We start from the raw sequence: 15839 nt of genomic DNA, 5'->3' as shown, positions 1-15839 counted from the left end.
GCCTTTCTGCTGATTCCACTCCTGCCCTGAGTTCTCAAGAAGATCAGGACAGAATGGGCCCAAGTTGTCCTACAGGTTCTGGACTGGGCACAGAGTATGGTATCCAGAACTACTGGGCTTTAGCATCTGTGCTACGATCAGTCTGCCCCAGTGGGAGGATCTGCTGTCATACAGAACGATTGGGTTCTCCATCCAGGCCTTCACAGTCTCCACCTGCATGTGTGGAGATTGAGCGGCGATAGCTGAATACCTTCGATCTTGCTCCTTAGGTGGTTGATGTCATCTTGGCAGCCAGGTGTCCCTCAACAAAAACTCTATACGCCTGTCCTTGGAACAAACTTGTGGTCTGAAGCAGCAGCAGCTCCAGGATGACCCACTCCAGGCCAAACCATCTGATGTTTGCTGTGGGCACTGCTTTTTTACGGTTGCGTGACCAGCACTTTTTATTTAAATCACCTGTTGTCATGTGTTTTCTGAAAGGGCTGTAACACCCGTTTCCCCCATCTCAATTTTTGATGCCCCAATTGGAGCTTAAACTTGTCCTCGCATATCTAATGTGTACTCCTTCCAGTCCACTCCACAGTTGTCCCTTACGGCTTCTCACCATTAAAACTGTGTTCCTGGTCGCTTTAGTACTGCATTTGAGTGAGCTTCAGGCCTTGTGTGTTCATCCCCCCCCCGCCCCAATACACCACCACTTTAGGGCATCTTTTCTCCCAAAAGTTGTGACACTGTTCCACGTCAGCCAGTTCATCTCTGCCAGCATTCTGTGCTCCACATTGCCCATCTAAGGAGGGGGGGAGATGCTCCATTGCTTGGATCCTAATTGAGCGCTCAGCTTTTACATCAATTGCAACAAAGACCACTGCGTGTACGTTCAGCTCTTTGTGGGGATCGCAGGAGTGAAAAAAGGCACGACTGTTCTGAAACCAACCTTCTCACTCTGGATCGTGCTCTCTACCACGATCTGTTACACACTGGCGAAGAAACAGCCTCTGAAGGCTTGCGTGCCCATTCCACCAAGGCCAAAGCTGCTACCACTGTATTAGCACACAGGGTCCTTGGCCTAGACTTTTGCCATGCGGCTCTGTGGACGTCACTCCATACGTTCACAAAGCACAGCTGGACAGCCAAGTCCACTGAGAAGGGCACTCTGCCCACTTGGTTCTGTAGGACATCCTTGTGCGAGTCCAGCCTCAGCCCTCCTTTCTTAGGTACTACTTTGCTATCTATTCTAAAGAGTTACTTTCCTTCGGTAGCGCTGTTAGTCGTAGAGACTCTAGCCACAGACTCCTCACCAATCCTCTCTGTTCTGGGATTCAAGTCTATCCATTAATAGGATTCCAAGTGTAGGAATCTGTACTCTGGTCTAGCAATGTGCTTTTGGGCTGAACGTCTGGAGGCACCAACAGTCTAAAAAGAAACTGATGTCATTGCGTGGAAGTGGCATCTTTATAGGCCCCGTACACCATTTCAATAGTGAAACTGTCTGTGCGAAGGCACACATTGCCACCATCCGGCATGCTGAGGTACACAAACAAGTTCCTAGCTCCAGTTTGATGCCTGGGGAATACTCACAAAGTGAGGAATCTGTAGCTATATGGTCTGTGCCAGAAACTTGTTCAACTAGGTGATTTTAATGATGCCAAGGCCTGAACCAGCATTCCCTTAACCATTGGGACTACCCCAACCCTGCTCCAGTTTAGGAAAGAGCTGAAGATGCACCTCTTTAAGGAATACTACATCACAATGCATTAACAGTTCACAAACCAGCTGCCTCTTGTATCGCTTGCTGACTTTGGGCTTGCCTTTGACCCTGTGTAGCACTCTGTAGGACGCTGGCTGTCTATGCAGGGTAGGTGCACACTGTGCAGATAGTGCAGACGACCCTTGTTGGTAGATAGAGGCTAAAAAATAATAACCCTCAATGCTGTATTTTGTGGTAATATGGGTGAGCTGTTTAGGCTTATCAGAGGCAGTGTTGAGCATTTGTTGAACACACACAGTGTCTATAAATCGGAGTCACACTCAAGAAGAAACTTGTTAAGTTAGCAGTTCAGACGAATGCAGAAAATACACTTGTATTGACTCTAATGCAGTAATGTTATCCTATGGGAAAAGACAAATACTGCATACGGGTACTTAGCAGGGACTTACAGGACCAATCTTCTGGACTTAGGGTAAGTATGGGGCAAGGTCTGAGGCAGTGCCAACAGATCACCTCAAGGGGCACGTAATGCATCTGGGTGCAGAGGTGCTTTTCAACATCTGATGCCCCGTTGATTTCAATGTGAAAATGGTCCCCTGACAAAGAGCCAGCAAGTAGGGACTGGGGTGCCAGTCCGGGCGAACCCATAGGGTGGCTCAGTCCTTGAGATGCTCAGGCAGGTAGGGATGCCGTTGGTCCACTGGAACTCGGGCTAAAGGGGTGGGGGGAGGGGCGGGGCTCAGCTCTTTGTGGTAGCCTGGAAAAATAGGTTGCAGGCGTGGACTGGGGGACGCCGCACGACATACAGTATACACTACGGAGACATGAAATTACATCTGGTGAACAGGTGTGACTGAGTAGTAAGTCTTCTCAGTAGCTTTGAAGGCAGGACCCGCCCTACCACATTTCCTATCCCTGCCCTCCCCCCAAGCTAAATGTTCCTGTCTCGCTACCCTTTTTAGCCTCCTCCCCTTCCTCCTGTTTCCCCCCTTCTCTTTACAAGCCCTGAGTGGCGTTCCTCAGCCCCATACCTCCTCCCACTTCATGGGACAACCCCTACTTTGGTAAACTTCCCCCTCTGACCTACAGCACCAGTCCATATCTGCCACCCAATCCTCCGCTCCCAGCCGAAGCCAGGCCCCCCCACGCCCTGGCCACATTCCTCTTGGCCACCCCTGCTGCTAACTTTAACCATTTACGCTGTTCTTTTTGTCCATGTGACCTTGCATGCTGTAACCTTGTGTAGGAGGGTTGAGATTGCTATCAGTGTGTTCATGCGTCGGTGTCTCCTCAGTATTGCCTTATTATGGCTCAAATTACAACAGAAGATCCTTGGAAAAAGCAGTTGCATGATTCGCTGAATAGTGCTTGACCAGTCAGACTGTATAGTCACCAGAAGTAAATCCCCCCCGCCCCACCCCCCTTCATACGCACTGCATAAATCCTAGGCAGTGACACTGGTTTTTGGGTGCCAAATGACACCCAAGGAGTTGTGTGCAGTCAATCTCCCAACTGGAGTTACGTAAACACACTTATATACACATTAGCAATCAGTAAAGATCATAGAAAGCAATAAGCATTGGCAAAAATATAGGTAAACAGTGTGGGCCCTAGGGGAGGGCCAAACCATATACTAAATAAGTGGAATGTGAGATATAGTCCCCCACCCAAGGATGTGGAATCGGTAGAGGGGAGCTAGAGGAACTACAAACCCCAAGAGGTGAGTACCAGAGTGACCCCCCCCATTCCTCCCCCTCCTCCACCAGCGACCAGGAAAGCGGAGGTAAGTACCTGGTTTTCCCCAAACCCAATAGGAGGACTTTGGAAAAGGATTGTGCAAGGCCCAAACAAGACTGGGGGAACCCAAAGGTGGATTCTGGCAGAATAGGACCTGCAAAGGAAGGGGACTAAGTCCAGTTTGTAATGAAGTGTCAGGTTGTGGAAGAAGCCACTACCCACCCTTCTGTGGATTCAGGACCAGATGAATGTGGGATGAAGACCAGCTGTGCAACACAGGAGATGAAGAGGAGTACCTGAAGTGACGCAGTCGGTGTCTCACGTCAGCTGTCGGGTTGCAGTGGGTCAGTGGTGCAGGAAGGCCACCAACAAGCCTTGACAAATGCTAAAGAAGAGGAAGACGAGTTGCAAGACTGAAGAGGACCAGCAAGGCCCAGGGGACTCGACCCAAGGAGAGGAGTCTGGGGTGAACCTCCGCAGTCTGGAGAGTCACAAGAGGAGGCAGCCCCCACAGGCAGCCTACTGGCAACAGGCACAGCAGTCACAGTGAGACCCACTCAGCACACCTGAAGAGGAGTCTCACGTCGCTGGAGCAGCAGAGAGGAGACTGTGCTTGGCAGGAAGAATTGCTGGGGTCCGGGGCTACACGAAGCCTGAAGATCCCTTGGAGGAGGAACAAACAAGCCTTGGTAGCTTCAAAAGTCGCGGTGCACAGGGGTACTGTCCTGCAAGGAGAGGCAAGGGCTTACCGTCTCCCACGTTGGACAGCTGGCAGAGAAAACCAAGGGGCCCTCTCCAGACCACCACCTGTGATGCAGGATCCATGCAGCTCCGGAGGAGAGAAGATCCACGCAGTCAGTTGTTGTTGCAGTTGGTGCCCAAAATGCAGGGGAGTGACTCCTTCACTCCAAGGGAGATTCCTTCTTATTTCTTGGTGAAGACTGGAGTCTTGTCAACCTCCGAGGATGCACAGCCGGGAAAATGTTGCAGTTGCTGGAAGGAGCCGGAGAAACTATGTTACAAAGCAGAGTCTTCACTGGAGTTGCAGATTGTTGGTTCCTGTAGAGTCCAGTTGTGGTTCGAGTGGTCAGAAGATGAAGTACACGATGCAGATGAGTCCTGCTGGAATCTTGCACGTTGAATCTGAAGCCCAGTAAGGGGGATTGGACACCTAGCTTGGTGACCACCTATCAGGAAGGGGCTGTGACATCACCTACCTGACCTGGCCACTCATATGCTCCCGGGGGCCTCTGCCCACCTTGGATTCAAGATGGCAGAATCAAGTAGCCACCTGGAGGAGCTCTTGGCACCACCCTTGGGGTGGTTATGGACAGGAGAGTGGTCACTCCCCTTTCTTTTGTCCAGTTTAACACCAGAGCAGAGACTGGGGTCCCTGGTCTGGTGCAAACCGGTTTATGAAAGGAGGGCACCAAATGTGCCCTTCAAAGCATACCGGTGGCTTGGGAGGCTGCCCCTCCCCAGCCATGTAACACCTGTTTCCAAGTGAGAGGCTGTTACCTCCCTTTCCCACAGGAAATCCTTTGTTCTGCAGCTTGTCGAGCAGCAGGAGGGCAGAAACCTGTCTGAGGGGTGGCAGCAGCGCAGACTGCCCGGAAACCCAAAAGACTGGTAGGAGCAATGCTGGGGGTCCTCTAAGGAGACCCCAGAGTGCATGGAATCATACAGCCAATATTGGCAACAGTATTGGAGTATGATTCCGACGTGTTTGATACCAAACGTGCCCAGGTTCGGAGCTACCATTATGTAGCTGGACACAGGTCCCGTGACCTGTGTCCAGTACACAGGTAAAATGGCTTCCCTGCACTTACAAAGTCTAGTAATGGAGTACTGGAGCTGGAGTTCGTAGGGCCACCTCTGCTCATGCAGGGGTGCCTCCATTTACAGGTACCTGCACCCTGCCCTCTGGGCTAGGGGGGCCTACCGTAGGGGTGACTTACAGTGACCTGGTGCAGTGACCTGTGGTGAAAGGGTGCATGCACCTTTTCACGCAAGCTGCAATGGCAGGCCTGCAGACACATTTTGCATGGGCTCCCATGGGTGGCCCAATACATGCTGCAGCCCGTAGGTAACCCCTGGGGCCCCAATGACCGGGTACCTATGTACCATATACTAGGGACTTTTATGGGGGCACCAGTATGCCAATTGTGTGGTGTGCAAAGTCCTAGGAAACAAAATTTGGAGGGAGCGAGCACAATCACTGGGGTCCTGGTTAACAGGATCCCAGTGAAAACAGTCAAAGCATATTGACAGCAGGCAAAAAGTGGGGGTAACCATGCCAAAAAGAGTGACTTTTCTACATGCCCAATTGACTGAACTTTTAAAATGCAAGCAGGCACTACATGGCAATAAACATATGCCTGGCTTTGTGAATATAGTGTCACTGAACTTCCTTTGTGCCGGTCTTTTGTGGACACTGTCAGTGTGTCTTGAGTGTGGCGCTGGATGTGGTCGAGTTCCTCCTTGCTTCCTTGCCTGTGTAATGGTTCTCAGTCAGCCTAAGGAGAACAGATATTGGATCCAGAACTTTGAAGTCTGCTCTACACCCTACTTGGGACCTTAGGCGGACAGATTGACCACCGCAATGACAGCAGATGTTTGCAAACATCAGCTGAAGTCTCTTGAATAGTACATCAGAGGCTGCTTAAAGATTCACTGCTCTTCCAGCATGCTACTGCTGAGTGGTGACACTCCCGGGTGGGCACATCCTACCTGCACCAATTCTATTTTGGTTATAGTCGTCCAGCAGCAGGTTAACTAACCAGCTAGCCTTTACCAGAGAGACATTTGTGGTCTTTGCTGAGCCGTGTATGCTGATGAGTTTGCCCCCATCGCTGTTGGCCAGAAGATGTCTACCACTTTTCTATAATTTCTACAAACCTGGGCAAAACCGGAGAAGCAGGTACCACATACATGGCCATTTAAGTTGTATTGCTGCTTGTATGTGGGCTGGTGTAGCTGTTCACAACTCATGAGGGCCATGAATACTGAATGTTCCTTCCAAAAGACTTGATTTACATTGAGGGAACATCATAACCTACCTTTTGTTAGTGTTCTGTCAGTTCCTGCCATTGTTTGTCAACAATAGTAGTTTGCGAGTACTCTTACAGTCTTACTGGTCCCATACTGCTCTGCGTTGGATGTGTGTCTTTCCCTTGCCAGCTATGTCCCAAGCTTCATAAGCATTAGAACTTCAGGAACATTGAGTGTGTGTTACAGGGGTCTTTGTGCTTTGTTTCCTAAATTGCATTACCCCTGTATTTCCTCAGGGATAACCGGTTTCATTTTGAGATTATAGTTGAAATTGTTATTGCCAGTTTGTTTTCTGTATTATGTTGTATATGATTTCTTCATTCCTTTATTTTGTAAATTGTCCTGTTACCACACACATCCGGCTGGACATCCATACTCTTTTGCAAACTTGTTAATGGTGTTGTACTGGACTTTGACTTCTCCACTCCTTGTCCACATCAGCCGGTAAGTCGAGTAGGCTTAGTGGGGTCAGTTCTCACATGCAGAATGTTGTAGCTGGAGAAGCAGCTGCTAAGGGCCACCCTCACCTCACCTCACTTTAGTAGACCAACCTCGCTTTTTAAGTGCCCCAGAGGCTCATGCTGGCAGCTCTGTAGCAGATTTCAGACAGATATTTTCTACGTCCAAGGAATGGAAATATCTGAAAACTCTCAGAAATGATGTTGATCTACTCATGGATACTGACCAAAGTGTTGCCACACGTTTTTCTACAATTACAAGAGAGTCCATCTGCTGAATATGTCCCTCTCTGAGGCACAGAACACGACTGCTACTCAAGTTAGGGCAGAGCAGGTATTCAGAGTTAAGTGCCCTATTGCAGTTTCCGGAGGATCTAAAATGGACTGCATAGAACAAGAATAACATTAATTTTGCACATGATTTATCTGTTTATTACAGTCAGTATAAATCCAGAGATTACAGAGCTCATGAATAATAGATACTCATCCGTGGGGCCAACACTTTTGCCAAGTATCTCTTCTTAATACTTTAAAAGTACCAAGAATAAACTGGTTTTCCAGAGGCAGTACGCCAGATTGATACAAGCGTCCTGTGTAAAATGGTGAGTTGTTTTTTAAACGTCCTCATGACGCTTATGGTGTGGTTATATGCTCGCCTGTATTTTCAAATGTAGTTGTACAATGTTGACTTACAAGATAAAATTGTTACTCTGGTGAGGGGTCTGCGGTACATTTCTAAATCAAACCCTGCAAAATGTGGCAGCTGTTTACTGCTTTTTCCAGTGTTTGCCTTTTTCTGAATGTCATCCCTTCTTTTACAAGGTTGTACGAGTCGCGGGTGGAAGACAGCAGTGAGCTGAACTGGGAGGAGCTGGCAGAATGCATAGGGTAATATATATATCTTCTATAATGTCATTCACATAGAGGGTACTGAATAGCTATTCACTCTTCGACTGCTCAGTCAGTATTTTGTCACACTATATTCACTACTTAGAGCAATAAAGCCCCTTCACTGCGTGTCACATATAGGCTACGCTCTTGCAGTATGCTGGTCAACAAGTCTAAAGTGACTAGAAGATGGATCGTATTCTGTACGAAGGATGGACGTATATTTTATACAGCACAACAAGTATTATGCGTCCACTATGGACCTAGTGGAGTATAAAGGTCCCTTATTTTTACCCCATATGTGGAAACCTTGGGCATACATGAGGCATTGTGACTTCTAAATTGTTGGTGTGCAATCCTGATGAAACCACCCAAAGTTTCTGTTGCAGTTTAACATGTGAAAGTACGATATGTAATTACACACATGACAAGTGTTTTTACGTTTCGCCTACGGACAGCTTCAGCGGTCTGTTATCGAAAGACCTATTGTTAACAATACTATTACTTACATTGCGGCTTTCATTGATTTGCTTTCTTATCGGTATCATTTGTTTGCATCTTATTTAATGGCTACCCTTCATCTTGTTGTGTTTTGTCCTTCCCCCTGGATCATAGCATCTTTTCCACTATGTTGTCTGGTTGACCTGTATCCTCCATCAGGGAAATACGTTTTAGCTTTTTCTTCCGTGGGAGCCCATGTGTATTCTTGCTTGCTCTCCCTTATAATGGTCCCCTCTCACCTCTCTACCCACAAATGTCCCCAAACTTCATCCATTGCTGGTGCTCCAGCAGACCCTCCACGTCATGCTCAGAGATTTCTTTATTTAAGCACCTTCCCTCCAAAACCTCCACCTGCTCTGACCACTCATCTTCATTCCCTCACCCGCCACGCCAAAGGTGTTATTTACGATTTTTTTTTTTCCCTTCATTTATTGGAAGACCCGGCAGCTACAAATTGCTACTGGCCCATGCTTTTTGATGCACTTTTTAGGTCAAACATAGCAGTGCACAAGTGCTACTTTTCAACCGGTTGTAATCTATTCTCTGGGCTTTAACCACATCCATCTCACGCCCATCACTTTCATTAAATTGTGGGCTTGCCTCTCAACAATCCCTAGATGTAATTGGTAAATACTTTGTTTGTTCCGACTTGAGGATCTTTTGTTACGCCTTGCAGACTGACCCTATTACATGGATTATTGCACGATGTCCGATATACTTTCGGGAGGATGAACTACTTTTTTTCTTTTGTTGCTCCCTTTCACACTCCATAGCTCTTTGAGCGCGAACAGCGCAAACGTCATTGGCGGTATTGGAGCACTCACCTCGTTGTTCACACTGTTACTTAATTTGAGTCATTTCAATTTTGCTTTTGTCTCTCCCCTTCATGCTTCATGGCTTTGAAAAAACCTTTGTCAGTGGTAAATGCTTTACCTAAATAAAAACACAGAAATCATCAAAGCGACTCTCACGGCACAGCGGGAGAGACAATACTACAATGTTCACTGCACTCCAGGAAGCTCGCCCCATAATGCTTTGTGGGGAATTCTTTTTACAAATCATTTTTGCACATAACTCAGCCTTTGGTGGTCTTGGAGATTGGGACCACCACCAAACTGTTCAGCACGACAAGCTCTTTCTGTTTAGGGGATATCTGTGTCCCCACACTAGGTTAGTGGGGACCACAAAATAATAACCCCTCCCACCATTCAGTGTCTTTTTAAGCTCTCTCGTGGCTGGAACTTTTGTTTTACAGCTGAGAGTAGTTTGTATTTTAAAGGCCTTGTTTGCAATATCATTGTAGTAGGCCTTCTAGGCTTGAAAATGTGTAATGCACTATGCCGTCTAGGGGCTAAATATATGCTTGCAGTGCATTATTTTCTGCCATTCTGTTTTCATGCAGTTTTGCCCTCTAGGGGCTAACTATATGGTTACATGACCATGTTTCTAACAAATGCTATTTTTATCATGGTGTCCTTTAGGGGCTGTTCTGAACATTACAGTCAACATTCTACAATATTCGCAGCACTTGGAAACTCGCCCCGTAGTACTTTGCAGGGCATTCCTTTTACAAAACATTTTTGCTCATAACTCAGCCTGTGGTGGTTCTAGGACAATGGGACCACCTTCAAAACATTCACCACAATGTGATCTTTCTTTCCAGATCATCACTGGGTCCCCACACTAGGTTACTGGGGACTCTCCCCCCCCCCCTCTTATCCTCCCCAAACCCCCACCATTCAGTGTCTTTTTGAGCTTCCTCATGACTGGAATCTTTATTTTATAGCTGGGAGTAGTTTGTATTTTAAGGGCCTTGTTTGTAATATCATTGCAGTGTGCCTGATAACCCTGAAAATGTGTAATGCACTACATCCTCTAAGGGCTAAATATATGCTTGCACTGCATTACTTTCTGCCATTCTGTTTTCATGTGGTTATGTCCTTTAGAGGCTAAGTGTGGTTACATGAACATGGTTCTTAGAAACGCTATTTTTATTGTGGTGTCCTCTAGTGGCTGTTCTGAGCATTACAGTCAACATGCTACAATATTCGCGGCACTCTGAAACTCGACCCATAATGCTTTGCAGGACATTCCTTTTACAAAACATTTTTGCTAATAACTCCGCATGTGGTGGTCCTAGGACAATGGGACCACCTTCAAAATGTTCACCACAACACAACCTAATCTGTCTGTCTAGATCATCTCTGGGTCCCCACACTAGGTTAGTGGGGACCCCAAAATAATAACACCTCCCACCGTTTTCTTGAGGTCTCTTATGGCTGGAACTTTTGTTTTGCAGCTGGGAGTAGTTTGTGTTTTAAGGCCTTTGTTTGAAATAGTATTCCAGTAGACCTGCTAGCCCTTTAGTTATATGTAGAGCCACTGGAATTATATGGCGAAAGGACCGAATTATGCCAAAGGGTTGACCAATTTATGTGGCAAAAAAAGTCCTGTTATATATTTATGACACCAATAGTTCCAACTCCAGCAAATGCAAAACCTATTGCATTGCAAATGCTTGTTATATTTTTTAGTTTACTGCTCCAACATAGGGATCTAAATTTAAATCAAAATGGTCATAGCTTTATAAAGCATACATTTGCATGTGTGATAATGGATGCGCAGGTTTATATCATTGCCCTCTTGCATTGTGACATTTTCACATTATCAAAGGTTGTAAGATGCACCTCCAATGCAGTACAAAATTCTTCTATAAATCAAAACTTTACTGCATAGCAAAGTTGCCCTGGCAACTTAACAGTTACTATAATTGATTCATTAAAATAGATACAGTACACATACAATACAGATGTACATAAGCATCACATTTTCAGCAGAACTTGAAATTCAGAGTCCATTTTATATGAAACTAAAATACAGACATCTAGTTCAATATAATGTCTTAAGAGTAAATAACTAGGGAATGAGGCAAACCTGCACATTCTTCTCCCTATCCAACCCATTGCCAAAGTAAAAAAAATTCTCTTTAAATATTTTGATTTTATTTTTGGGGGGGTTTTAACCGACTGACAGCTAAATGCTGCTTCACTGACTTCTTGAACATACACATTTGCAGTGGAAGAGGCCCCAGGACATTTGCAGAAAAATGTAACTTTGGTTTGCAAAATCCCGAGCGAAAGATGTGTTTCCAAGCCCTATATAATTTTTTTTTTTTTGCAAGTGTCTGGCTGTATCACAGCTGGTATAGACCTCTTTCATCGAGCCTCTTTATTGTAAAACCGGTAATTGGCATTGGCCAGCTTAAATCATCCTTTACAGTATAGTAAGGGGTTATTCACACGCTGTAAAGTGAACTGTTCCAAGATTGGGCGACAACGAACAGTTATCAGGATACACTGGCGCAGTTGGCGTTCATAATGCAGGTCGTAAATGTTATCATGGGCAATATGCCATTATATACTTGTTGTTTATTTTATTTTGTTCTTCTTCAGGACTGGGATGTTAATTCTTTTCCATATCGACTTCTTTTAGTGACGTCCCTCCAGCGTATGTGCAGGCGAGGTTCTACAGGTTGAAGGCGCGTAATGTTCCCGCGTGGCACACAAAAACATTTCCAGGTTGGTCTTGGCAGCTGCTTTGAAGGTTCTTGAAGCATGTCCTTGCATGAGACTACTTTAAATTGGGCCTTTATTGCTTAAGTCCAAGAATCTCCTCTAGACCGCTGACTGCGAAGCAGTGTCAGTGGGCAGGGGGGACACAGGTGAGAACAGGCGTTGACTTTAGAAGAAGTGAGCAAGAAAGTGCTGATACGTAGACATGTCCTTGTTTATTCTGTTCCAAGGGACACTGAACTTGAAATCTTCAAAAGCACAACAATGGCGACAGTAGAAACGCGTTTCAATGTCTGCAGTCCCTGTTCTTGCCTTCGGGCCATTGTCGTCCTTGTTCATAACCATTTTGGTGCTGGGAGGTGGGGGTTGTTAGAAGAGGGACTGCTGGGGATAACGCGAGCCGCTCGTTCTCTGTGGTTTACAAACACCACTCGCCACACTGTGACCCAGCAGAATGTGACTGGAAAGCAACCATGCCACAGCAGAAGATAGCAGTAATGCAAGAGCTGAATGAGCCGCCTTCGTCCCTGTAACCCTGCCAGGCGAAGGAGGCAAATGTGTGACCTGTTCAGCCTGGCCTCCCACCCAAGACATACTGCAGCACACATTACCTATAACTTGAGGTGCTAGGTAGCTGGGTATCCCGCAGTCGCCATGCACTCTTACACTGAACTCCATGAGTTGTACAAAACCTTTCAGAAATGCAGAGTTCTGAATTCTATGAAATTAGTCACTAACCAGGATGTCCCAGAAGATTGATGTGCTATTACGTGTGATTTGTTGATTCAAAATAATTTCAAGAATAATTCCTATCCCTGGTGAAGCAATGTTTCAAAGTCTCAAAACATGTTTACAGATGTAATCAGTTTCAAATAAAGCAGTACCTTGAATATAGTGATAACACAATCTCATTTAGTCTTTACAATAATTTGTATTGTTAAGGGTTGCACATTTGAAGTCAATTTGCTAGTCTGTAATTAGAGCGAACTCCCATTTTTTAAAAAACTCTTTGAAACTTTGTTCGACCTTCCAAAAAGCTAGTCTACCAAGCACCGACACAGGTCCATGCCAAGTTGTCTGACATTCCCGACACAGCGCCTTACACCATGACGTTTTCTTGTGCCTGCCTCCACGTGCACGGTCAATTCAATTGCTTTTCCTGCTGTTCCACCAGACGGAGTCAAAAAGTTTAGATGCCTATTTCCCCGCTCACTGAATGTGGTTTGTCTCACGATCTATTGGACTCACTGTGAGATTTTGCCAGCCATGTCTGAGAAGTTATGTATTTTTTCGCACAGACAATACAGGATAGCCAGGATGCGGTGAAATACGTCTTGAGAGCTAGTTTGGACACTAGACTGTGTGCTCAGGCTGTGTGTACCAGCATAGTCATCAGTCCGAACACTTGGATGCGTGCACCTGGGTTTTCAGCGGATGTCCAGGCTTTGCCTATGGACATCCTTAAATGGAAGCAGGCTATTTGGAGAGAAGCCAGATAAAGCACTGGGGTATGTTAAGAGCAGCAGACTACAGCTTGGTTTCTAGGGCTGCTTTCCTCTGCTTTCCCCTGCTTGCAGATGTCACCAACAGTACTAATAATTCTGTGGATATTCAAGGGGCCTGGCCTATTGCCAGTGGCAGCCCTCACAGCCATGTCAGCAACCCTTACAACCTTTTTGTGGCTACAGGAGCTGGGTCGGTGGTAGGTTTGGCCACTTGCAGGTGCAGCAATCCTGTTTTTTCCATTTGCCTGCTGCTGCAGTGGCAGCTAAACCTCTTTCATTGCCCTCCAGCCACCCATTGAGGCTGGTACAGAACAGGAGTTCAATATTGCCTCCTCAGCTGGCATTCCATTTGTGTGAACCTGCGGTCCTTTGGATTGTTCAGTTTGGTTGCACCGTTCCCTTTTCGGATGTTACGCTGCTCGTTCCACCAGTGTTTGGCCAACTCTTGGTGAGCCATGCCAATATTGTCTTTAAAAGTTCAGCTGTTACTAGCCAGTTGTGGAGTAAACCTAGTACAAGAGATATAGAGAGGGTCAGGCTGTTAATCCCAGTGTTTTCTTGTATCCAAGAATGACGGGGGACCGCGGTCAATTTTAGACATTAGGCTTTTGAGCTTCTTACTTGAGAAGGATAAATTGAAGATGTTGGCACTTGTGCAGGACCCGTTGACCTTGAAGGACGCATACTTCTGTTGCTGATCCTGAAGATGTTCCCAAAGATCATGTTGGTGGTTGCGGCCCATCTTCATAGGTCGCGGATAGATTTATTCACGTACCTCAACGATAGTCTGCTGAAGGCAATCTTGTCTCAGCTAGCCTCTGGTGACACTGTCACTACCTCCCACCCTGAAGTTCTATGACAATAATCCAAAAGCTAATCTTCGGCCTGCCCATAAGACTTCCTTTATAGAGGCCATCCCGGACATAGTGCCTTAGAAGGCCTGTCTGCACTTGCATCAAGTCTAGTGTGTTTCACCGAATGCTCCCGACATTTCAGACGAGTGTCTATTCCTGCTTGGTGATTCTGAAACTTCTGGGGCTCTGACCTTCATGCATCCTGCTGGTGCTGCACGCCTCTTGGCATATGTGGCGCTCCCGCAGAATCCTTGCATCCAATGGGCCTTACTCTGGAGCGTGGGATGCCTTTTGGAGAACATTCACATTTCAGACGAAGCAGCTCACCAAGTTCGGTAGTGGATGTCAGATGCCATCCTGATTTGCAGCAGGCTGTTCGTATCACATCTGGAGCTCACAGTACTGACCTGAGTGATCACTACAATCTGGGGGTGACCTGACAATAGGGAAATCAGGGGCAACTAGTCTGTTGCAGCAGCTCCATCGTAACAATCTTCTGAAGCTGCACATCTACACTTTCGAATCTGAAGGTTTTCCTGCCTTCCATCGGGGGGTGGGGTTGGTCCCGGTACTGACCCACAGCATGACTGCCAATTGGTACTGCAACAAAGAAGGTGGTCTCTTGCTCCTTGATTGTCAGGGAAATCCCTTGAAAAGTCAGCCAAAGCCAAAGAGCCTCCAGGGATTCACCTGGCAGTATCCCTCCATATAAGAGCGGACGAGGTAAGCAGGTGTCATTTTGCTGACCACAAGTGGTGTCTGCTTGCGGAGGTGTGTCAGTATATATTGACTTGGTTGGCTGTCCCTTAGGTAGATCTGTCTGCTACTTCTGAAAACACACAACGGCTCTCCTTTTGACACCCTGGAATTTCCTCCTCGAGTAATCCGCTACATTTGAATGTTGAGTGAGTATTACGTCCAATCCATCTAATTTTTTTTTTTTAAATAGACCCATGTGTCTCCTGTTTAACAGCATGTGACATCACACTACCCGCTGCAAAATTGGCAGCGACAAAACCTTTTTCAAGTTTAAAAGAAGATTGTTGACGTAATCTACAGTGTCAGGGTTTGTTGCAGACCCTCTAGAAGCCACTGCCGTCCCTAAGCCCGTACTGATTGAGAATGATACGTATCACCAGACCCAGAAACCAGTTGAAAAATGTAGAAAGAGAGCAATTCCGGACTGGACCTCACTCTAAGACTTCTGAGGCTTCATCTGTTTCTAGGGACGAAACCACACTGCCTCAGTGGTATGAATCTTGGGTAGATCTGAACAGCTGAAAGATACAGGGCAGAAGGTCAGTGCAGACACCAACTGTATGTAACATACAGGTAACAACTGAAACCAGGCTTAGTGGTTCCAGCTGCGGATGATGCTGTGACCAGCCTAGGGCCGACAAGGAGATCTGTGAAAGCCCCAGGTCTCTGATGGACACACACAAGTAAGACTCTACTGGAAAGGGGCACGGGACACAAGACAACCAAGAGTGTAGAGGAGGAGGAGGAAGAGGACTAAAGGGGGAACTGAGGGGAGAGATGGGGAGAAAAAAACAAACAGCGTGGAA

General features: G+C 46.5%; 1 protein-coding gene across 2 annotated transcripts in view; it reads left to right on the top strand.

The window, feature by feature from the left end:
- The window catches only part of TTF1 (transcription termination factor 1), a 52924-nt gene that overhangs the window by 24441 nt on the left and 12644 nt on the right, over positions 1 to 15839 (top strand). For both annotated transcript variants that reach the window (XM_069237110.1, XM_069237108.1), the window contains exons 9-10: positions 7777 to 7842; positions 11836 to 11921. In XM_069237110.1, the coding sequence (XP_069093211.1) occupies positions 7777 to 7842; positions 11836 to 11921 (152 nt within the window). The remainder of the gene's footprint in view (positions 1 to 7776; positions 7843 to 11835; positions 11922 to 15839) is intronic.

Source organism: Pleurodeles waltl, chromosome 6 (genome assembly GCF_031143425.1).
Source record: "Pleurodeles waltl isolate 20211129_DDA chromosome 6, aPleWal1.hap1.20221129, whole genome shotgun sequence".
Taxonomy (NCBI): Eukaryota; Metazoa; Chordata; class Amphibia; order Caudata; family Salamandridae; genus Pleurodeles; species Pleurodeles waltl.
The sequence above is the reverse complement of the archived record's forward strand: the minus strand, read 5'-3'. Positions and strand labels throughout refer to the sequence as shown.